Source organism: Odontesthes bonariensis, chromosome 7, assembly GCF_027942865.1.
Source record: "Odontesthes bonariensis isolate fOdoBon6 chromosome 7, fOdoBon6.hap1, whole genome shotgun sequence".
Classification (NCBI taxonomy): Eukaryota; Metazoa; Chordata; class Actinopteri; order Atheriniformes; family Atherinopsidae; genus Odontesthes; species Odontesthes bonariensis.
In genome coordinates this window covers 32,754,250-32,779,665 of record NC_134512.1, presented here as the reverse complement: position 1 = coordinate 32,779,665, position 25,416 = coordinate 32,754,250, and the positions used below count along the sequence as shown (strand labels likewise).

At 41.5% G+C, this 25,416-nt stretch overlaps 1 protein-coding gene across 1 annotated transcript; it reads left to right on the top strand.

Annotated features, from left to right (window-relative positions):
- The first annotated feature begins 784 nt into the window (after window positions 1-784).
- ccdc73 (coiled-coil domain containing 73) lies at window positions 785-25,416 on the top strand. Its single transcript, XM_075471203.1, has 20 exons — window positions 785-829; window positions 2,072-2,182; window positions 5,787-5,858; window positions 5,945-6,016; window positions 6,106-6,141; window positions 6,300-6,374; window positions 8,177-8,215; window positions 11,610-11,745; window positions 12,828-12,907; window positions 13,108-13,230; window positions 13,331-13,390; window positions 13,489-13,593; window positions 14,483-14,593; window positions 14,704-14,856; window positions 16,518-16,716; window positions 16,935-18,397; window positions 18,668-18,764; window positions 18,935-19,074; window positions 21,236-21,324; window positions 25,245-25,416. Exons 1-20 carry the CDS (start codon window positions 785-787, stop codon window positions 25,414-25,416), a joined length of 3,378 nt encoding a protein of 1,125 aa, XP_075327318.1.

Genomic DNA, 25,416 nt, shown 5'->3' with positions numbered 1-25,416 from the left:
GTGTACCCCAGAGACATTATACACCATCACCTTGACACTAACACACATTTGCACTTGTTCCCTCCCTCCTCAGCCTCGGGTCACAGTGTCATTTTATGATAGTAGCCAATTCTATCAGGGATCATTTAATTCTCCAACATGATTGATACACGTGCAGTTTAAATGGGACAAAAAAAGGTCTGTTCTATTAAGAGATCAGTGGCTAGTGGAGACCTCCCACTTAAATAGTTATATTTTCCAGCCGGTGTGTGTTTGCGTGTATGCAGTGTGTGAGTCACTCACCATCTAGCTTCCATGAGGGGACAGAGACGGTTGCAGAGGACCATCCACAGGTCAAATTAAACAACCTTGATAATTTAAAAAGCATTGACAGTGCAATTTGTCCATTCACTGTTATTGCTCTGACCCCTATTAGTGTCAATGGGCAGGTTCATTTGAACCTGGATGGCTTATTGAGATGTTTTGCTCACACTGCAATGGAAATGGTGTAAAACAAAGAGGGGAAAGAAACCCTAATGGTCATTCCGAAGGCATTAGGTTGGATCACAGTGATTGAGAAGCGTTATGAGGCTTTAATGCTCTAGACTATTATTCCCACTAAAATCATTTAGCAGTAAAAATTGCAGATGAGGAAGTAATTATAAGCCTATGAGTGAAAAAGCAGAGGGTCCCTGCTTATTAAACGGCCCATTCTATTAACCTTTTTTAAACAAAATGTTTTTTTAATCTCGGTTGACAGGCAGAGGAGGGCCAGTGAGACCTTGGCTTGCCCCGGAACAACTCGATGGATTTTAGCACGGACTCTGGGACGCCTCCCATCCACACTGCTGTAAGTTACAACTTTTGACACCACAAGACCAAGTAAATAACATTCATGAGCTCATTTGTTTTTCATTTGAAGAGTAGACCGAAAGGATCTTTTTTTTTTTTTAAACTTAACACAAAGGACTGTAAATCGTAGTAATAATCTCAGATTTCTTCTTAAATAAAACGTGTTTAACTGCACTTAATCTTATCTATGAACACTTGAAATATCAGCTGCTTCCTTTGAAAGCACTTAAAAGGCTTCTTGATATTGTTCCAGGTGTTAATTTGTCTCATTCGTCCTGCAAACACAATGAGGTCTGCAACAGTTTGGGGTCTTTCCTCTCTTTTTATTGCATTTTTGTTTTAAAAAATTCTTACATATTCTCCTAAAACTGCAGTTTTTTAAGGCCATCTTCCTCAGGTAGCCTTCGTAATGTGCTGTTGAGGGGCGACTTTGTTGGGACGTCCCTGTAAAAGATGTGGTGTTGAATGCAATACGTGTTTCTCTGAATTCTCAGTGAACTTTTCTGCATTAATGCTGCTATCACAGAAGTGTAAATGAGCTTTGCTGAGGACACTGATGCAATCATACCACCACAGAGTCTGGCCTTTGGACTGGTTGCTGAGTTCAGTCTGTATGCTCCTTTTAGTCTTTGGTCCAGAGCACACAGTTCAGTCCTTCCAATAAACATCTAGAATACTGATTGATCCGACCACAATACACGTTTCCACTCCGTTTTACTCTCCATAGTGTAGTGCCTGACATAGGTTTCCCACAGTAATCCCCTGTCTGTGTGTTTATATCAGCTATTGATGAATGAGGGATCAGAGATCACAGGTGCCCAGCTTAGGCTTGCTCCTTTGTCCTTTACACAGTAAAATTCCTCCACATTCCTTGACTCCTTTAATGATATTCTGTGCTGTAGAGGGAGAAATATACAAATTCCTTCCAATCTATCTTTAAGGCACATTGTTTTCAAACCGTTCAATGATTTTCTCATGTTGCCTTTCGTGGATTTTTTTTTTTCTGACAAAAATCCCGATTACAATCACTTGTTGACACATTTGTTTGAAATAACTTGGGTTCATATTGTTAGCAATTGAATAAAAGTGATAAATGTAACAATCATTGCATTTGTTTTTTTAATTAGCATTTTCCATCCCCGTCTTTTCCTATTAGAGCCTGAAAACTAATGTGTTTACGTCAGGTTTGGTGAGTATTTGTGTTTTTTTAAATGTAAACACTGTTTCTGTCTCTGTCCAGCTTCTGTCCAGCTCTCCCTGTCAGACAGAGAGTGGACAAACAGTCTTACTCCAGTTGTTGGAGTTTAAAACCCATCTGCTTGAAGTTGTGGAGGAGCTGCATATTCGAAGGGTATGTCGACATTTTTGAATATCACTGCTGCACTATTATTCTGAGGCTTGTTCAGTTCCAAACAAGGGTCACATGACCAGATTTCTTTGGGACGCCTCTCTGTCGTTCGCTGTAAACAACATTTATCACACAAAAGGTTAAGCTACACTTTCCTCTTTATAACGCTATAATGTTGTCTGTGACAAGCAGCCCAGTCTCACCAGAAATTGAGAAATAGAAACATGCGTTTGAGACGTAGTTGTTTCACAATTCAGGCTTAAAAATGTTGAGCCGTTTAGTTTTGGGTTGCATCACCTCACGTGACGAAAGCCCCGATCGTTCAGCATTAATTGTCCATGACAATGTACCGTTTCCTAAATCTAACCATGTATTTTTGAACATCTCAACTTAAGCATGTACATTGATTCTACTCTATGTATCGTGGAACCGTTGAAGAAGAAAAGTGGAAAAGGTTATACAGGGTCAGGATTTGTACTGCTTTAAGGTCAGAGGGTTTAACACCACCGTCCAACACCTTGCATGGCGGTGCTGTCCAACAACTGACATCATTACATCACAAACTACAATGTCGTCATGTGACGCCAGGAGTGGAAACCTGCTCAGTTCGATGGGAGCTGTTTCGCAATCAAGAACTGAGGATATAAAACGTAGCCATATGATTTTTTTTAACCAGGGCTGGGCAACGATTAAAATTTTTGATCTAATTAATCAGATGATTTCCCTGATTAATCACGATTAATCGCATTTGTACGCAAAATCCAAAAATGAATTCAAAAGTAGTGTATAGCTTTTAGCATTTAGTTTTATTTTAAATGTGCTGCCATATGAATGAAAGTGCCATAACATTTGTTGTGCAAACACACTTTTAACATCAGCATCTTTCTGTAGTTTTTAATGTAGAAGCCTCGCTCCACTGTCTGTTTCCTTGAATGACTTGCTGCTATCAGTTGTGTGTTTTGCCTTTAAGTGATATTTTAGACTGGAACTACTACGCTGAGAAGACGATTCAACTAGGCAGTGTTTACAGATGACTTTGGTTCTGTCGACTCCGCCGTCTGGAAGAACTTTAAAATGAAAATGGCCGAGTAAAAGTTCCGTACCCTTCTCCATGTTTGGTGGATCTGCCGATTACTTTCTTTTCCGGTTCCACAGCAGACAGCAACAGACTTTTACAAAATAAGAGCCTGTGAGAAACAGACTTTTACAATAAAATAACTAATAAAACCTGCACGATTAAATATTTATCGGCGTTAAATAATTAGCAAGTTAACACGATAACGAGTTAACTCGCCCAGCCCCATTTTTAAACATGTGTTGTCCATGGATCAACGTCATATTTTACAATCTGTCATGAGATCATGTTGATATTTTATTAATTTACTTGAAAATAAAGCATATTTTCTCACCACATGAAGCAACAACATTCCTGCAGCCTATTAAAATGTTAGCATCTAAAGTCGTGGTTCCCGTCGGTATTTCATATAATCCCTTCTGTCAGGTTGGGTGGTGATGTAGGACACAGATGCGGACTCAGAGTGAAAAGCAAAGCTGATTTATTAATTCAAAAACAAAGGTCAAAACAAAGCACGGCTGAGCCGGATGACAAAAAACCTAAACTGTGGAATAAATACTTGACAAGACAAAACAAAAGACTTGACATAGCATGGATAAATACTTAGCTCAAACGTGGGGTCGTGGCATGGCATGAGGAATAATGACAGGTAAGGATCTGGCAAAGAAACAGGGGAGCCTGGAAACTAAATAGGGAACTGGGTGATTGTGAATGAGTGCACCTGATGGGGAAACACAGGTGAAGTGAGTGAAACTAACGAGCTGAGCGAGTGAAAAAACAATGGAAAAACCTAACTAAACATGAACTCAAAAACCAAGACATAAAACAACCTAAAACATGATAAAACACAAAACTAAAATCCCATGGGCGTGACACCTTCACACAATATACTGTTTATTTATTTTTTTGTATTTTAGAATTGTCAGAGTTCTCTGACGCTAAAATATGTCACAAATTCTTAATAAAAAAATACATATTTGCCAATAAAAACAAGTGAATGTTTTCAAGAATCGTGTGCTCATGGATCAGAGCTGCAAACACTGAAGGCTCGCCGTGTGGTCAAAGAACAATGCGATTTTATACATATATTGGGAAATTCAGTATTATAACATCCTGAGGGCAAGCCCCTTTAACCATCTGGATAAGTGCCAGATAGGTTTCATGCACATTACATTAAGATGGGGTCACATAAGCCATTTAACCCTTGACCAATAAGTATAGAGTAAATTTACCCAAGAAGAAGCTACAAAAATGAATAAAGCTTTCATCCCTACAGCAAGTACCTTCAACCTCAGAGCGCATTCTGAGTGTGCTTAAAGGTTAAGGGAGCAAAAATGGGATGTCGGTCGTTTGTTGCCGCTGGTTTTTATTGTTATTGTCATGTTAACTCAAACACAAACATTAGATGCTGTGTCTGATCCTCCTCAGGCAAAGCAGCACTTTGTAGTTGTGCCGTTCACGAGGTGGAGGGGTTAAGAAGCAAGAGGATGTCATGACAGTGCCGGACATTCCTGAGCAGGTCAAATTCCAGCGGATTTGTTTTCTTTTTTTGATACAGTGCAACTCGCTGCTTCAGATGGTGAGAATGTGGTCAACTTAACCCCAACTGGGATGATTTATATGTTCAACGATGATCAGTTCGATCAGGAAAGTCCAAAAGTTACATGTAAACCAAGACAACGTTGTGACTCGTTCACAGAATGGAAAACCTGAAGATAAACTGTCAAACTTCTTCAAATCCATCACGTTTTCATGCCCAGATACTGGCAAATACTTTGGTTTTAGGGGCCAATAAAAAGCAGCCGTTCAGAACAGCAATTAGACGCTTGAATAATTTCAAGATCATGTAAACAATCATGAATTTTTACATGATTTAGTAAAATCATACAGTGTGAGGTATGGGTTAAGGAAATGTAAAGCTTTTGGCACCTTGAGCCATCGGTTTATACACAGTTTCCTGTTTTGATGTACATCGATCACCAAGCTTAATAAATTTGCTGCATGTTTTCACAGCCTTGTTTTTAAATACCTCACAATAATTATTCCAGTCAAAAAATAACAGCTTTATTTTTTTTTAATGCAATGCCACGCTGGTAGCATACTTTAATAGGAACTTATAAAATAAACTCACTGGGTTAACCAGCTCCCACGTTCACATAAAAAAGTCCCGTGGATATAGAGAGCAATTGACTTTTACCTGCCTTTTTTTCAAGGGAAGAGGGAGGATAGGGATGGCTTTCCACAAATATCACCTCCCCTGTAATGTTCCTCTTCCACTGGGTGCTTCCACAAAAGATGCGGAGGACTGAACCAGGGAAACTTAAAGCAGTTTGCAGTTCCAATTCCAGAGTTATTTGAGATATTCAGTTTGTTTTATGGCTGCCATGATGACGGTCACCAAGCCATCATCCCCATTAAATTTATTGTTTAATCTAGCAGGTGTCTCAAGGGTGTGTGTCTGCTTCTTAAATATTCTAACATGTGTTGGTTGAGTGTCAGGTTTAATGCAACTTATCCCTTCTTACGGTTCAGGATGCAGAGACGCGTTATGAGGATCAGATCAGTAAGCTCGTCCTGGAGAAGCAGGAGCTGGAGTGGGAAAAGGTAAAGCTTGTCCTGCGCTGCACGGTTAGTCTTTAGCATGATGATTCCACACGATGCTCATCGCTCACTTAGTCTTTTTACGACAGGAGTCTCTGCAACACCAAATTGAAACGGTGACGAAACAGCACACGGAGGCCGTCACCACTGTTAAGAAGCAGGTATGTTTTCACTTATGCTTTTCATTTCCTGAACGAGACTTTTCACAACGCAATAAAACCCTCTGAGTAATGTGTTTTCATTCCTCAAGTTTCAGGCCAAATTACGAAACACCGAAGAGGAGAAGGTACAAAAAGCTCATCCCAAAAATATCAACAGTCAGAGTAGTAGTAAATTCACTTGTGTCAGCTGCACAGTCTTGGCCTTCCGAGTGAATTCTTTTGTGCTTTGCTTTGGTATTTATTGCTTTTTTTGGACACTCACAATAATATTCTAACATTTCAGGGGAAATACCAGGTCACTGTTGAGTTAAAAGACAAGGAGATTAACAACTTGAAAGAAGAACTGAAGTCACTGCAGGTACTGAGATATAAAACACTCACAGCTTCCATCAGACAAACTAATTCAGTGCTAAATTCCGAGTAGAAAAGAAAAGTCGTGCTCGGTCAGAGTCAAGGGCGCAGGGTGTTGGTGCAGAGGCCTAACCCGAGCTCGTCTGCAGGCTTGACACCACAGGGGTGATATACGGCCACCCCCACGGTCCACCGCACTTTAACAACCCAGCCATGTTACAGAGACAATAGAGACCGTTTTTGATATTCTATCTGGGAGGCACTGACTGCGCTCTGTGGCTAAAATGAAGCCCATTTGTGATCAATCATGCGACACGGTCTGGTACTTTTCTTTAATTTAACACATTTGCAGATGAGTGACAGCCAGGGATGAAGGGCTTAAATTGCCGTGCACCTTGATTATGTGTGAATGATTAAATTAATCCTTAATTAAATCTAAATGATTTATCATCACATTTATTTTAATTGCAGTAACAGCTAAATTAAAATCCACATCAATATAGCAAATTTTTTGTTGTCTTGAGATTCATCCAATGATGGCTGTTATTAGCCTAAGCCTTTTGGCTCTAAGATTTTTACAATTTCTTTTTAATTAAGAGTTTATTTCTAATTTGCGGGGACATTATTCTTGTGTCACAGTTTTAAAAGTCTGAATAATAAAATATTTTCTGTATTTTTGTGTTGAATAATTCTAATCCATACTAAACAAAACTTATTGTACAAATATTTGAATATGATGACAGAATATTTCCCCTATTGGGTTATTTTGTTTGACAAATTAATTGAGGAGGTAATTTCTTATTTAACGTGAAAAATAAATGGATCATAAAGACTGAAGTAAACCTTCTATTCACTTACTTTAAATCAGATCACAATGCCTGAAAAGGGTTTGAAATACTCATTGTGGACATATTCATTCATGGAAATCTTTCAATATAAATATTGTAGGTAGAAAATTAGCATCAGAAAATGTAATCAGAGCCCTTAAAGACAGCAGAAGAAGCTTTACTTTAAAGCAATTTCTTCTCTTTTTTTTTGTACAACTAAAAATTTCCAGCATTTTTTAGAACAATTTGATCATTTCAGCCGCTTAAAAAAGTCAATTAGATTCTAATATATATGTTTTGTGGTTCCAACTATTTTACATTTTTATTAATATCCATGGGTTCATGGCTCTTTGAGGCTGGGATGAATCAGTTATAGAATTCACCAGGCTACACTTCTAGCAGACCAGTGGCTCCATTCTTCTATGGGTCGGTCATATAGAAAGATTTCTTCTGGTGGTCCTTTTACAGCCCCGGACAGGACCAACCAAACTTTAGAAACTACTACTCCATCACAATCCAAAAGTAAAATTTCCCTGACAAGAAAAATAAGAGGGATGGGCGAGCTTGTACCTAATAATCATTTACCGATGCCCTTTTAACTTGTGTTCAGGCTTTATTAATGGGGGGTAATTCAGCTTTATAATGACAGTCTGATGGTCAATATTAACACATCAGAATCCAACAGAGTCCGTTTAAAAGCTGTTGCTGAGCTTTCTAGCATCTTTTTTTGATAGAATTTACCCATAGATTTTTTTAAATTCAGACTTTTTTTCACCTTGACAACAGCAGGTGTCTCCAAGTCGACTTTTGCAGCTGCTCTGGGAATATGTGTCGTAAATATGAGGCAGCTTGAGCTTCTTTGGTTCAAGACCGTGTTGAAAACTATCATTTAAGAATGTAACATCTTGTACTTTCACTGTCTGAAAGCCCAAAATTGACCGATTCTCAGAGTTGCTGATTTTCTTTTACTGCTGTTACACAGTTGCTGAAGTACAACTTGGAGAAGACATCAAGCGAGCTGGTAAGGAGGGATTTTCCATTTATACAAACTGTTGACAGAGGGTTGGTGGGAGTGAGAAAAATTAAACGAGGGACTGGTGCTAAAGAGGGATGGGTTTTAGAGGGAAGAGCTCATCGGGAGTAACAGATAGGGAGTGTGTGACACTTTGAACTGCCAGCACAGCAGGGAAAATATCTCTATTAAAATATTTTATAACGGGTCCTCGCTCGGTTTAACCTTCTTCGCAGTGGCTCAGCAGAGAGAGGGAGTTGAAGAGCGCTGGTGGAAAGGATAGTTGGACAAAGTTATTCAGGGGAGAATGAAAGAGAAGGGAGTAAGAGGAAGAACAAGAGAGGAAAAAAAATCTGCTCAGCTTGATACAGACAATCAAAATATAATGGCAGTTTGAAGGGGCAATAAAGTGCTCTGAAGCATGAGCTGAGTTGATTCCTTCAGCCCTCTGAGAGGGACACACATTAGCTGTGTCGAACCAGGATCTTCTCAATCACTTAACAGCTTCTGCTGTAGTGCTCCCAGTCTTTTGTTTCCACTTTCTTTGTGCCTGGCTTTAAAAGAATCCTCCCCATATTGAAAAAAGTTTCACATTAAACTCTTTATTTATTAAGGTATTTTTGCTGAGCCGTGGACAGAAGTTCAATACCACTATTACACTTTTGTGGACTCTATAATTTCTTACGCTCTACATAAATATGGTCAAATGGCCATAAAATTTTTACACAAGTCCTAAAAGTACTAAAAGAGAACTACAAATGATGAACGATCTCGATAAAAAAGATGAATTGGTTGTTGAATTGGCTTTTACTTTTATTAGATTTTGAGGTAAATTTTATGATATTACAAATCTGTGAGTCGTTCAAGTATCAAACCTTTATTTTCAGTATCTGTTGACACCTGTTTCTGCAGCAACAACTGCAGATAAATAGCTCCAGTAGCTGTTTATCAGCTCGGAGGAATTTTAGTCCAGGGCAGCTTCAACTTAGGGATGCTGGTGGTTCTCCTCACATCAACTTCTTCCTTCAGGTCCTCCCACACTTCTCTCGGATTAAGTTGAGGACTTTTACCTGGAAAAACTTTATTCTTCTTACTGCCTGTCTTCTCAGGATCTCCTTGCATAACAAACCAATTTAAATTGTCACAGTCCGTGACAAGAGGAGGAAAAGAATCCATAAACAGGACCTAACAGGCAGGAGACACTTAAGATATTTATTTTACAAACTGAAACACAGCAGGAATACTCAGAAGCCTTCGTCACAAATAACAAACAAGAGATGCAGAACTGGTGGGCAAGGGAACGCTATACGGAGGATTCGGCCAAAGACAATGAAATCAAAGAAGAGTATGTATTGGGAGGGTTGATTGGATGGAAGAAAGCAAGTGGGTAATGAGCAACAATGAATAACTGAGGACATGTAAGGGAAGTGTCAGGTAACAGAGGAAAAACTAACTCAAGAACAAAGACAAGTGTACTTTAAACCAGCCACGATTTTTACTAAATTTAATCAAGTTATTATAGGGCCTGAACTAAACCAAGCAGCATAAGTTGTGATGCCTAAACCTAGCAAAATGGGAAAATCGAGAACAAGTTGTCTTAAAGGGATAGTTCGCCTCTTTTGACATGAAGCTGTATGACATCCCATATTAGCAACATCATTTATGAACATTTTCTTACCCCCTGCTGCGTCCTGTGAGCCGAGTTCCAGCTGAGTTTTGGCGTTGACGAAGGTAGTCCGGCTAGTTTGCTAGGGTCACGAAAATAAAGCGTTTTGCTTCTCAAAATAATATGCGTTCAAAAGAGTAATACAATTGCATCACAAAATCGTCCCTCCAGAAAAACTCAGACCTCACAATCGCTTGGTGCTATTTTCTCTCCCTTCGTATCACTACGGGCTGTGGAAACTGTGCAGACCGAGCAGTAAACACCGTAACAGGTGCCGCTATCGCTAGGTGGCTGAACGCATTGATATGAAGGGAGGCAAAAATAGCGACAAGCGATTGTCAGGTCTGACTTTTTCCTGCACAATTTTGTGATGCAAATGTTTTACTCTTGAACGCATATTGTTTTGAGAAGCAAAACACTTTATTTTCGGGACCCTAGCAAACTAGCCGGACTACCTTCGTCAACACCAAAACTCAGCTGGAACTCGGCTCACAGGACGCAGCAGGGGGTAAGAAAATGTTCATAAATGATATTGCTAATATGGGATGTCATACAGCTTCATGTCAAAAGAGGCGAACTATCCCTTTAAGGTAGACCAAAATTTGCAGGTGCTGTGCAGGCGTTCCCCTCCGGCCGCCTTGTGATGACTCAGTAGCTTTTTGTCACGATTAAAAGCACCAGGCCAACGTTTGCTGAGATTTTTCTGCATTTGTGACATGTCACAGATTTGTGATATTTTTTGCAGGAACTGAACTAACAGGGGCTGTAGTGGGTAATGAGGTAGAGTGGTTTGTCTTACAGTTGGAAGATTGGTACTTCTATCCCCAGGTATGCTCATGGGTGCATTATATGAGAGAGTAATGTATATATAATATATAATAGGACATGCTTTATAAATGTTTGTGTGAATGGGTGTCTGACATACATTGTGAAGCACTTGGGAGAACCTAGAAAAGACGCTTTACAAGTCTGGACCGTTTACAGCCACCAAAAATCCTTTTGTACCTACCTCTTAGACCCAAGGGCCTTAATAAACAGCAGCATTTGAAGGCCTGTGAGTGAAAGCATGTCAGCACGGCCCACTTACCAGTGAGATTCAATCAAAGATGGATGCCATATGCTTAGATATCCAACATATGAGCTGTTGGAACATAAATTCACATAAATTCTGCACACAAGGATGAATGTTTTCAGGAATATTTATTCAACTACTATCTCACAGGGATGTTCTGAGCGTTTGTCTTTTGAAGAGCGTTCACGCCTAATTTAAAAAAAAAAAAAAAACTATGGCCCCTGTCAGACAGACTAATTAGAAATATGTTTGCTCAACATAAATGCATTGAGTTTAGAATTGTTTAAGTCTGTGAATGTATGTTACAAACCCTAAATGCAATGCATTTATGTTGAGAAAGCTTTTCTATTTAACCGATTTAACATGAGCCATAGTTAGTTTTTTCAGCGCTAACATGGTTTAGCCAGGGATAGCCAGTGGAGTTCAATGCATAGTGCACCATTTGTAGGGTTTTCATAGTAGCTGCTGGGTCTGTAGACTGCATCCTGAGTCAGATTTACTTATGTTGTAAAATGATTTGAGTCGACTGAGAGAAGCTTTTTGGTGCTCACAGTGTTTCACACTGTAATGATGAGTAGAAATGACACTGTCCAGTACCTGGGAAGCTTTTTCAACCATTTTTGTTTGCGTAGAGGTCACTCATTTTTAATAAAGCCACTCCACAGGAACAGAAACTAGCTTTGCAGAACCGGACAAGGGACACCCATCTGAACCAGCTGGGGGAAGTGGAGAAAAGATTCAATGCCCTTTCCAGGCAGTGTGCCATCGTCAAGCAGGCTCATGAGAAACTAGAGCAAAATGGTAAGGAATGGACTATAAATATTCTCCTTTTGTCAGTAGCTGTAAATTTCCGTGCACACCAACACCAATTCCACCCAAAATCGGTGTGCTATGTAAAAAATGTAGATAAATCAGACTGAAATGATTTGCAAATTCCAGAAAACAATATGTTATTCACAGTATGAAATGTATCTGTTTTCTGTGCTCTATTTGCAAATAATTTGTTTCTGCTCTTATTTACATTTTTCACGGTGTCCCAATTTCTCTGAAATTGGGTTTTTTTTATATTCCAGAGGCAGCAGCCTAAATGATGTTTTACCAGCAGGGGCTGCAGAGCCTGAAAACCTGAAATGTAAAATGGTGCTGGAAACAATTCGCAAGGAATCTGACTTGATACTGTAATAAGACTCATGCTCATGCAGAACTTCAACAGCACATTAATTCATACAAAAATCTTCGGTCACTTCATCCTTTTCACTTCATCCACATCATTACTTTCCACATCTGGGTTATGAGCAGAGGTCACTGTCATGTTCCTTTAAATGCTTCGCTAGAAAAATTATGATAAGAGTAAACTGTGGTTGTGAGGAAGTCTCCAAGGTCAGCAGAGAGGTTTAAGACAGTGTTTGGTTGCTTTAAGTGAACCAAGAAAGAATTTCCACACCACTGACACCAGCAGCATATCCTGCTGACACCAGACAGGATTGATCCATCACATTATGTTCCTGCTCTTTGACTTTCTCCTCCTGCTGCTCACTTATCTAACATACTTTCCCTCTTCTTGCTGTCAGCTAACAGTAGTGTTATTGTCAATGGATCCCAGACGTGTAATTTAAGCCCTGAAGGCATTTTTTGGTCCAAGAGATTCAAATATCTGGTGCTTTACAACTATGAATGGGAACCAGTGGGCACTATTGCAGGGAAGTCCTTGTTTTCACAATAAAATCTTGTGTCCAGTGAGGTCTGTGCTTTTTATAGTTAGCATGTAGATCTCTTCCTGTCTCCCCTTGTGTGTATAACTCATTAACAGCATTTTCTTTAAATGTTGTAGTTTGACCAAGGAATGATGTTTGCTGTTGACTTAATGTGTGTCACTCCTACAGTTGATGAGGCCATGAGAATAAACCAGAAACAAACTTCTGCTAATCAAAGACAAGAAGCAGTAATTGTGTCACTAAAGAAGGTATCTGGACTGCGTTTTGGACAGATTTAATTTGTCTAACTGGATTACACTCAATCATTTTGCTCCTAAACCCTGTACGTGTTGCAGTTAGAAATAATCAAAATCTACCGTTTTAAAAAGTTTTAAACAAAGTTATCGGCTTGATTAATCTAAGAGCCGTCAGTGTGAATGATCTGTACGTTGCGGGGTTTCTCTCTTAGGAGTTGGATGAAGTCAGTAACAGGCTCATTAAGGTCAAAATGACATCGTTCACACATGACAAGAGCCACAGTCCTGCCAGGAGGGAGCAGCATGTACAGGAGCTGCAACAGAAACTCAGCTTGGTAAATCATCTTCATTAACAAACCACAGTACTCTCAATACTACCAACTGGCGCAGTTTGTCTGAAAATGAGTAATGCTGCTCGTGGTTTTGTACTTTTAGGAAACTGAAATGAACAAGAAACTCGGGCAGGAGAATTTAACTGAACGAGCAGAGAAGCAGGTTAAAAAAAATTTGTTTTTTAGGATGATTTCAGTGTGCAAATTAGATAAAAAGCTCATTTACTCTGCTGTGTAACGGTCCTGTGTGTGCTCGGTTAGGAGCTGATGAAGTCTCTGCAGCATATTCAACAGCTGTTGTTGAGTCAGACACAGACAGTGAGGAGAGTAGAGCTGGAGCTACAGACTCAAACACAGATGTACCAGGTCAGACTCTATGCATTCACGCTGAACACATTACACATCAACACCTCCAATTGTCTTTACTGGTCTCATTTTGAGCAGTTTTCCTGCTTCATGTAACGAGATTTATCACACTTTGTTCTTTCTCCCATCTAAAACATTTAAATGATGTGTAATCATAGAGAATTATTGGAACTCAGATCAAACATTTATTCCTTTTGATGGTAGAGTTAGAACTCTTATATACAGAACTGTCTCATTTCTTTATATCCAACCAGATAAATAAGTATTTGGTGTAATGATTTATTGAAACAAATGCAAACATAAATGGGAATAAATGAGTTTGTACAATTCTAACAAAGTCGAAAGTCAGCATTTGGTCTGAGCTCCTTTATTCTCCAACACAGCCTGAACCCTCTCAGACGAGCTTTCTGTCCTTTCTTTAAGGAGTCTTCAGGAATAGTTCTCCAGGCTTCTTGAAGGACATCCCAAAGCTCTTCTTTGGATGTGGGCTGCCTTTTGTTCCGTTCTCTGCCAAGATGATCCCACACTGCTTCAATAATGTTGACGACTGTGTTCCTTCTCATAAATTTACTGAATATGGTGCCGTATATCACAAGTGTACACTTGTGAATACAATCCCCTCCACAGCTGAATGATAGTGTGTTTTGTTCTGCATTTATGCCTTTACGGTTTATTGTTCTCTCCTCTTCACTCTACACCTTTTCTCATTTTAACTCTCCCATTCATTAATTTATAAAAATCATTATCAAAATGACACAAGCCGTCTGATTTGTATAAGCAAGAAGTCCTCTCTCTCACTGTCCTGTTTAAAATCTTCTGTTCACGTTAAATAAACACATAAAAATTTAGTATTGCATTAAAATCCTATGGGCAATTAATTTTACTGCATGCCCTTAAGCGAGAACACGAGGTAATGCGAGACAAAAGCAAGGCAGTGGAAGGCACGGCGGCTCAACTGACGGAGACCTACGCAGCTTCCAAGACTCACTGGGACAAAGAGGTAGAAATACTGGTGTTTAGTGGAACATGGCGTAGTTTAGAAGTAATGTGGAAAAGGAAAAATAACCTCGAATGAAATGATTTCTTTGATTTGTTTGTGTGAGTAAACAGAAGATGATGTTTCTGGATCGAATCAAAGCTGAGCAAGAAGCCCTGCAAGAGGTGAAAGAAGCTTATGACGAGCTTCATCAGAAGAACACCGAGCTGTCCCTGCAGACCAAAGCGCAGGCCGAGCACATGAATGAAAAGGAGGTACGCACATCCATCCAAAAAAAAATAAGCTGGAGTGATTCTGCAACAAAACACGATTCTACACTTACTGATAACTGACTTTCAAGCCTTTCAAGGTGTTGAATTGCACAAAATACCTGCAGAACACACAGAAAATTTCAATTTGTGAGCAAGTTAAGGTTCAAATTCACAGTTGGGGCAATAAGTTTGTAAGAAAAACCAAACAAAGCTTTACAAAAAAGGTCAGTTCATTTATTACAAACCTTATTTCCAAAAAGAATCTTTAAAAAAAACAACTTAAATCTGTAATTTGCTAATTAGTTTCAGATTTACTTTTGCCACAGTCTTCCTCCTGTAATATGAAAAGTAAAAGTAGAAATACACACAATAAAAACAAAACAATGATACAACCATGCAGCAATTATGGATGTGGAAGTAGTGATAAAATATCAAAAATAGACTAAGTATGAGTTTAAACCTTTATTTATCAAACGTAAGTACAAAGGAAATTATTTTCTGTGTCTTCACCGACAAACTTCATCATAATGAGACAAAGTAAACCAATTTTAAATTTGATGCAGCTGCACACTAAAAAGAAAAGTGGTGAGAGAGGTAAAGAAAGACGAAGAACTTTGTCGATTATAAAAGTAACGGCGTTCTGGAAGATTCTCCAATTAGGAGATTAACTGGTGACAGGTGAGGGTGTCAGGATTGGATATGAAAGGAGCATCCATCAAAGATTTAGTCTTTAGAAACAAGGATGGGTCGTTCCCTGAGTAAAAAGAAAATGTCTTAAAATATTTTCAGCATCTACAGAGCAGATTATTGTGAAAACATTCTGGGGAGATCTCAGAGTGGAAAGGCCAAGGACAGAAACCACTGTTGGATGAGCTCGGAGCCCTCAGGCAGCACTGCATGAGAAACCATCATGCCACCATGATTAATACAGCCACATGGGCTCAGGAGGAGCTTGGAAAACCATTTCCACTCAACACAAATCCAGTGCTGCATCCAGAGATGTAACCTGAAACTGTGCTACACAAGGAGGAAGCCATATATCAGCTCTGTGCAGGAACACGGCCCAGTTCTCCTGACACCAGCTCATCTCAGATGGACAGAAAGACAGTGGAACACGTGTTCGGGCAGATGAGTCCACGTTTCAGCTGCTTCTGGGTAAAACTCACCTACCTCTACGTGCCAAAGATGAGAAAGAGCATCCAGGCTGTTATCAGAGAAAGGTTTAAAGCCAGCATCTGTGATGGGATGGGGGTGCGTCAGTGTCCGTGGCCAGCCTGCAGTCCACATCTGTCTCCTACTGAAAATGTATGGAGCACCATGAAGAGGAGAATCAGACAACAACAACCACGGACTGTTGAGCAGCTGAAATCTTGGTCAGACTGGACACAGATTACTATTAAATCCCAAACCATTAAAAAAAGTCATGAAGAAGAAGGATGTACCACAGTGGTAAACATCCCTCTGCTCCAACTTTTACTGTGTGTTGCTGGTATCAACTTCTAGATTTGTTTATATTTTCTCATTTTTACAAGAAAGGTTAAATAAACTCTTTTTCCTTTCATTTTCTAAGATTTCCCTGCTGTTTCAGAGGTGTTTTAACACATTATTCACTCAGCTTAAAGAAAGAAAGAAATGCCTAAACAGTTGAGTTTTTATTCTTCATGCAGATTAGAGACAACCGTGTTTCCACGCAGCAGTTTCCTTCAACAGTTGGGGACATCAGAGGGAAGGAAACCCTTAATGAGACCATCTCAAGGCCTGAGCTGCCTGGCCTCAACCGTCTGCATCGCTCGGACTCTTCTCAGACCAAAAACCCAGAGCGTATGAAGGACACAGAAGCTGCCTCTAAGTTAGCCGCCACAGGATCAAATGGAGGTCAGCCAGCAACATATAAACATGCAACCGATAAGCACATTTATTGCTTCTAATTAGAGGATCCAGATTTGCCCTTTCAAACAGAATACACAAACAAAACAGTGAGAAACTTTAAGACACACTGAGCATCATTCTGTATTAACTTATACACCAATGTCGCTTTGTTAACCAGTTGATTTTACGCTTTTTTTAAACGTGTACATTGTGTCCTCTTTCAGGACAAGACACGCCAAATCACCACCAAGAACACATCTCGAATCATCACAATACGTTCACCTGCTCATTTACACCAGTGACCAATGCCTTGATCAAAAACCTGAACAGCTCTGAGACTGCTCACATTATTGTTTCAGGTCAGAGCGAAGACAAATGTGAAGACAGGGACAGAGAAATGAACGAGACAGAACAGGGAAAGGAGGAGAAGCAAGAAGACAACATCAGAGAGCGAGAGGGAACTCATGCAGGGCAGCAGAACAGAGAAGAATTTCCCAAAGATGTGAGCAACGGAAGAAATGCTGGAGAAACAAGAACACTCGTAGCACAAACAACAGATAGAACAGACATGCATGAGGATAGTGTGGGGTCAGCAAAGGGAACAGCGGGGACCAGTAACCCTGAAACAGAAACAGAAGATAGAGCAGAGGGAGAAGTAACAGATGGAGTGAAAGACAGAGGACAGACAGCGGAGCATGCACCAGAAACACAGATACCAACTCAGACAACTACTGATACGACTGAAAAGAGCCTCACACCGCAGGTCAATGACTTCATGGACACTCAGTTACCTTTGAACGTCTGTGACTCCTCAGACTTCACTCAGAAAGTCATTGAGAAGGATGCCGACTGTAGCAACTTGGACAGAGGGTTTGAGAATGATACAGAAGCACAGAAAATCAGTTTAGATGAGCGTCATGGTGTCATTCAAGAGGTGCAACCTCTCTGCCACGATGCTAAGCCACTTAACCAACAGTCAGTATGCCGGGTCATTGAGAAACCCACACATGTGAAGAACTCCAAGGAAACACCAGAGGATGTCCCTGAAGAGTGTTCTGAAGTCCTGAAACAGTCACGTAGCGCACAGACAAACGGTCAGTCTCACCACAACACCAACGACCAAGAGAGGGAAGTAAGCCAAACGCAAACTACTCATCCTTCGGACGCTATTACCACCGAGAAGCAAACAGATGAAACGTTTGACACACGCGCGGATGAAGGGGGTGTACTTGTCAGAAAACTGTCCGAACCACAAGCGTTGTCTCTGAATTCAGAGACGCAGGAGAGTGGGCAGCTGGGGTCTGTGGTGGCTGACGATGAGGATCGTGCAGATGAGAGGACAGAAAGTGAATCGAATGTAAAGACACCTGTCAAAAGCCCCGTGAGACCTTCAGCGGCGTCCCATTTAAAAGAAACGATGGAGGCTGTAAACCTTAAGCGTGTAGCGGAGCACATGAAAACTGATCAGGTGAAAAATTACGTAGAAATAACTGAAATGGAAGCTGATTTGAAACTGCCTGCCAATCCAAGCCGTGAGAACGAAGAATCATCAAAGCAGGATGCTGTGGAGTCTCCTCTGCCCTGCAAAAAGACTTACAGGTCATTACTTGAGTGGGGCGCAGCTCAGAGAAAAGCATTAAGTTCCCGAGCAAAGTCCGAAGTCTGCGCCATGCATCAGTTAACCCAGGTAAGCCAACTAATAAATATCTATCAGTGTTATCACAGGGAAAATTACCTGTAAATTACATGTAAAATGTCCATGTGTTGAAGAAAAAACTTTATTTAAAGTCATCCATGTCAGTTGAAAACATCCATTTAATTTTGCTGAGCTTCTTTTTTCTTTTTGAACTCAAAATTGTATTTTTTTCCACACGTGTATCTCTTCAATTCAGCCTACAGCCAATTCAAAAGAAGCAAAGAACACCCAGAAACTTCTCTGAAGTACTGTTTTTTTCAGGATCCATGTATTTCTGGACAAAATACCACTGGAACCATTGGACTACGTGGACATCCACCAAGCACACTGCTGTTCATCAGAAGCAAGAACAACAAAGGTGATAGCTGAAATGTTTAAACCTCACTATGTTGCTTGGGCAAAAAAGTAAAACATTGACTGAGAACATCTAGCATAGTGAAATTGTTGTGCATCTGTATTTCTTCCCTCATTCATACTGATTAATTCTCTCTTTCTTGCAATTTTGCCATCTCCTATCATTGCTCTCAGTTCCATCGTTGATCACCAGGGCATCGGATCTGTTAAACACCTCCAGCGTTTCTGGGGCTGCAGCTTCATCGAGGAGAGAGCAGCAAGGAGAGTCGGACGCAAAGGACGAGACCTGTAGAGAGACAGCAGCAGGATATATGGTGAGTAAGAAACTGCTGTTAAGCTCCTCGCTCTATACTGCTCCATTGGTAATCATCTGCATCGAATTTCTTTCAGTTCTTAAGTTTACGTATCAGGAAATAACAAAAGATACTCCTTACCAGGTCTTATAGTAGGTAAATACAGCCTCAGATGAGAAACAACACAACATTGTGTCTCTTTTCTTAATTTTTTTTAACAAAAACTAAGCCAAAATAGAGAAGCAACGTGTGAAAAACTAAAAACACCCTTACTGTTTCCATAGAATTAAGAGGGTAAGAAGCAGCCAGGCGCCCATAATCAAATGCACTCGTTTAAGCAGAAGTTCTGTCAGTTTGCTGGTCTGGAGCATTCAGGTGTGTGTTAACACGATGCCAAGGAGTAAAGACATCAGCAATGATCTTAGAGAAGCAACTGTTGCTGCCCATCAATCTTGGAAGGGTTATAAGGCCATTTCCAAACTATCTGGAGGCCATCAGTCTACAGAGAGAAAGATTATTCACAACTGAAAACATTCAGGACAGCTGTCAATCTTCCCAGGAGTGGACTCCCCAGCAGGTTCTAAAAAACCCAAGAGCTACTCAGACTATCTCAGACTCTACAGGCCTCAGTTAGCATGTAAAAGGTTAAAGTTCATGACAGCACAGTTAGAAACAGACTGAACAAGTATGGCTTGTGTGGAAGGGCCGCAGGAGAAAGCCTCTTCTCTCTAAAAAGAACATGGCAGCACAGCTTAGGTTTGCAAAGCTGCATCTGAACAAACCACAAGACTTCTAGAACAATGTCCTTTGGACAGAGCAGACCAAAGTGGAGATGTTTGCTCATAATGCACAGCAGCACGTTTGGAGGAAACCAAACACAGCATATCAGCACAAACACCTCACACCAGCTGTCAAGCACGGTGGTGGAGGGCTGATGATCTGGGCTGGTTCTGCAGCCACAGGACCTGGGCACCTCGCAGTCACTGAGTCCACCATGAACTCCTCTGGATACCAAAGTGTTCTAGAGTCAGATGTGAGGCCGTCTGTCCGACAGCTAAAGCTGGGCTGAAACTGGCTCATCAACAGGACAATGATCCCAAACACAGCAGCAGATCTACAGCAGAATGTGTGAAGAAGAGAAGAATCAAGGTGTTGCAACGGTCCAGTCAGAGTCCAGACCTCAGCCTGACTGAGATGCTGTGGTGGGACCTTCAGAGAGCTGTGCAGAAACCAGTGCTGCAAACCTCAATGAGCTGAAGCAGCGCTGGAGAGAAGAGTGGGCCGAGATTCCTCCTCAACCATGAGAGAGACTGATGACGTCACACAGGAAATTATTACTTCATGTTATTGCTGCTAAAGGAGGTTTGACATGTGAATGAACACATCTGTTGAGCTGACACGAGAACGAAACATTTTAAATGGCTTTTCAGCGTGTTTGTGTCCCAAAATCTCACAATGCAAGTTTGTATAAGAGTCCAGGTCAACAGAATATCTGACAAAGAACTCAGAGGTTTAAAACTGCCTTTGTCTTTGAGTTATGTGAACTCAGGTGTTGAGTGAAAGGACGTAGCTGATGTATGTTGAGCTCATAAACTCTGTAACAGCCAGACGGACAGAGAACGAATGACCTGTGGAAGAAAATCTACCTAATGACGCTCGGGTACCTCTCCTCTGTCACTTACTCAGTCTTTATCTGTCTCACTCTCTCTTCCGCTCTCACTTCATCATTTGTCTCTCACTCACTCTCTGCGCCCTCCTGGTATTTTCCTCTTTTTCACCCTCATTCACTGTTGTCACCATCACTGCTCTGTCATTCTGTGTTTTATACAATCCAGGTGCCGGCAGTTGAGGGAGATAAAGCACTACATGCATCAAGTATGAGGAAAAAAAACGGATATTTTAACAAATGGCGGTCACGGCCAAAGCCTTTATTTCTGTCTGCTGGCTCAAAGTGCTGGGAACGTCACACAGAGTTCAGACTGGGCCTGGCTACTCTCTTTGGACTGGATACTGTTACATATCATTTGCTACTGCTTATTGCATGCCTTGGATTTCTTTATCAGTCAGTGTTGCATTTCTCCAGGAGGCTTTGAATCTTGAGAAAGAATCCAACCTTAAACTGCTTTTTCTTTGCAGGCAAAACACAACACAAACATTACTTTCTTTCCTCATCTTTGTATAGGATGGGATAGCATCTCAGTCCATTGATTCCTCCCCAGTCTCCACCTCCTCCTGCATGGGTAGCAAACTGTCATGGCAGACCATCCCTGGGTGAGTATATTTATCTAATGGATCATCAATCTGTTTCCTACTTATTCCTAAAAAAGTCCAAACTGATTTCAACTCGTGTTCAAGTCAAAATAAAATCCTTTTTCTTATCATTTTGACTAACAGGACAGCTGCAAAGCACTTCCTGTTTTAAGCATCATGGGTGTCCATTGCTGTAGTCATCGTACACATTGAGCGTGTTCTTCTAACTTTATGTGAGCCACAACAACTACAACAACAATCATACAGACTTCTTAATCTTTCCCGCCACTCTGCTTACCAACAGCTTCATTCTTCCCATAAAATGCTGCTATTACATAACTGTCAGCACTACATTTACAAGAACATAAGCATTAAATATGAAGTGATTACAGATCAATACAGTAAATACCTTATAAGTGTGGATTCATTTCTAGTTTATCTTCCAGTTTCAAGTCTTACACTATCTCCTTAAAGCTGAAACTCTTAAAGGTACCATGTCATGCTGAAACATGATCTATTACCACCTGAAAGTATTCTTTTTTTTTTGTTTTATCCAGTCGTCTTGAACTCTAACTCCCAGAACTGTTTGTCAGCGACCTGTCTACTGTCACCTCATAGTTCCCAGAATTCCTTGTGTGGTAAAAATCTCCAGTGTGCCCCGGCTAGAGCGTACAGATCCCATTTTAAAAACAGAAGTTTACGTCCCGTGAGGAACAGCTGATTCACCTTTCCTTCACCTTTGATACTTCTCAGAGCATATAACAATAGAATAATAACTGAAAATGCCAGCAAAGAAAACAACGAACACAGCCGTAAATTAACCAAATAAGAACACTTGGTTCGCTGAGTGATGATTGGATGGATGGTCATTATTAGTCTGATTGTTATCTAAAGTATGTAAAATAGACTTAGCTGACTGCAGCTGATTCTAAGATAGTTTGTAGTGGCTATTCGTCCTCTTGTGTCATTAATCAAAACTAAAAACAATGTCAAAACCATAATACACTAAATTAAATCAAACAGCCACTGTAACACCTAGGGAGTGAATTTACGCAGGTAAAATGAGTCCATTGTCCAGGCAAAAAATGAGGTTTCTTTAGGTTTATTGCTCCAACCAAGCAAACAAACAAAGAACAATGGCCTTTGCCGCCTCTCTTGCCCTGGTAAAAAAACATTAAGCCCCTTACACACACGTTGCTGCTATTTACTCGCTCAGCGAGTGAAGTCAATAGAATGTCTATGTGTTCACGCGAGGCGAGGAGAGTACAAGCGATGCGATGTGGGCGGATTCCGAGATGAACATATTTCAACTTCGAGCGACGCGAGTAAAGCGAGTAAAAGCGAGTAAAAGCGAGTAGCCAATTAAAATGCAGAATACAGATTATTGACAGGTGACGTTCCCCCAGTTTTCTCCAAACAGTGGCCACCCAACTTCTACACAACCAAGTCAGCAAAAGCACCCAAGCGAGTGGCGAGTAGGCGAGTAGGCGAGTAGCGAGTAAATAGCAGCGACATGTGTGTACGGGGCTTTAGCCCTCCCAGGTGCCTGCTCACCTGTGACTGCCTGCCCATCTAAGTAAACTCTCCCAGTGCTCCCCAGCTAACCCGTGCTTTCAAAATAAAAGCATAATTAAATACCCAAATTAACTCAAACAATACTAAAAAGGGTGGAATGCCCTCTCCGGGTCGGGAATGAGATCCTTCCCCAAGTGGAGGAGTTCAAGTATCTCGGGGTCTTGTTCACGAGTGAGCGACGAATGGAACAGGAGATTGACAGACGGATCGGTGCGGCGTCTGCAGTGATGCGGGCTCTGCACCGGACCGTCGTGGTGAAGAAGGAGCTGAGCCAGAAGGCGAAGCTCTCGATTTACCGGTCAATCTATGTTCCTACCCTCACCTATGGTCACGAGCTGTGGGTAGTGACCGAAAGAACGAGATCGCGAATACAAGCGGCCGAAATGAGTTTCCTCCGCAGGGTGTCTGGGCTCTCCCTTAGAGATAGGGTGAGAAGCTCGGTCATCCGGGAGGGGCTCGGAGTAAAACCTCTGCTCCTCCGCATCGAGAGGAGTCAGATGAGGTGGCTCGGGCATCTGGTTAGGATGCCTCCTGGACGCCTCCCTGGTGAGGTGTTCCGGGCCCGTCCCACTGGGAGGAGGCCCCGGGGAAGACCCAGAAGAGCTGGAGAGACAATAGCCCCTTTCACACTGAGGAATAACCCGCGTCTAATTCGCAAATTTAGCGTGTCCGCTGTTCCTTTCACACTGACGATCCGGGCTGGCGTGTCAACACGACTCGCCTTTCGACCCGCGTCGGACCCTAGTCTTTTTGCCGAGCCGAGTTTGGTGTGAACTCAATCGATGCGGGTCGGGCGTGGCGTGACGTGAGGAGTTTAAAAGACAGATTGGACAGCTGATTCAGAACAACAGCGACAGGTGAGGACAAGTTTTACTCTGTTTTACATCAAGTTGGAGACATTTTTTAATATGGCCAACTGGGGAGACAAGGAGGTCCGCGAGCTCCTCAGCCCCCGAGCAGACGACGTTATTTACCGCCACATGTCGGGGACGGTGAAAGATGGACCTCTGCTGGAAGGGCTGGCGAGAAAGATGGGAGAGCGCGGTTTCCCACGCAGCAAGACGCAGGTGACCAACAAACTAAAGGCCATGAGGAAAAAGTTCCATGCGGTTAATGACCACAACGGCAGGAGTGGCAGAGGGGGATTTCCTCAACTTGGAGATTATAGTGCTCTTGTATTCTCCGCACATGTTCTTCGGCGGCATCCCACGTTGTGACCATCCACACCCCGTAAAATAACATCTCCATGAACTGCATATACAATTGCAAAAACAAGTTCTCAAGGTGTCCCGCCATCGTTGGTTTGAAAAATTTGATGCAGACAGGTGTATTTAACCCTACCTCCGACGCACGGCTTGTGCCTACGTCATTGTACACGCCCAGCATTTTATGTGTTTCGTGTGACGCTCTGCCACTAGGCAATGGCCCCTGAACTCGGCTTCAGGCGACACGGGTCACCTAACACGCCAAGCGTTCACATTGCTCGATGCGGGATAGCAGATCTCAGTGTGAAAGGGGCTTATGTCTTTCGGCTGGCCTGGGAACGCCTCGGGGTCCCCCCAGAAGAGCTGGAGGAAGTGGCCGGGGACAAGGACGTCTGGGTTTCTCTGCTCAAGCTGCTGCCCCCGCGATCCGACCCCCTGAGAAGCGGAAGATAATGGATGGATGGATGGAATACTAAAAATCATAAACAACCAAAAAAGTTGTATTCCCCAAACTAAACCCCCAAAACATAACTAAATAATAAGTGAACCAAATATTACAAAATAACAAATAGCTCCTACAAGTTAGTTTAGACTTAGTTTAAGAGTGTTGAAGCATATTAGATTAACAGGTAGCAGCAAACCATACGGACAGATTTCCTGTTTTCAACAAAGTCATCCTGCAGACTGATCTATTTAAAAGCTAATCAGATGCATCTTCCTGACACATCAGTTGGTAGAATGAAAACCCATCGAAAGGATATATACATGTTTTTTCTTTTCTAAGTGGGGTTGTGTGAGACTTACGAGTGGTCAGAACTCTGACTGGGGAGCTAATAGCTTCTCAGAATAGCTTCTCAGCCCAAAAAATAGGTTACGTTGTCACTATTCTCTGCTTCCCACTGCACACATGATGGCTGGGTAACACAGCTGCCTCTCCAAGTCAAAGGCATGTTGAATTGAAGTGAATGGCCCACATATGTGTCTGTACTATCTCCTGCGACTTCCACTTATCGCTACAGTCTCCAGACAGATCAAATAAAATCTTTTCCAGATTGCCACTTGTACTGTTTACACAAAGTGGAAATCATATATCTTCATAACAAGCGTCAAGTGGGAACTACATCTAAGTAATGCTCGTTTTTTCCTTCCAATCGGGCGTAGAAGAGCTCCTGCTGCCGCTGCAGATCCTGGTTCAGAGTCGGGCTGCGAACCCTCCTGCTCCCAGGAGAGGGAAGACCAGGAGTCATCGTTCAGAGCACAGATTGACAAAATTGAACAGTTCCTCAACACCGAGAGGCTCCATCTGACCAAAAGACGACGGACAGACAACTGA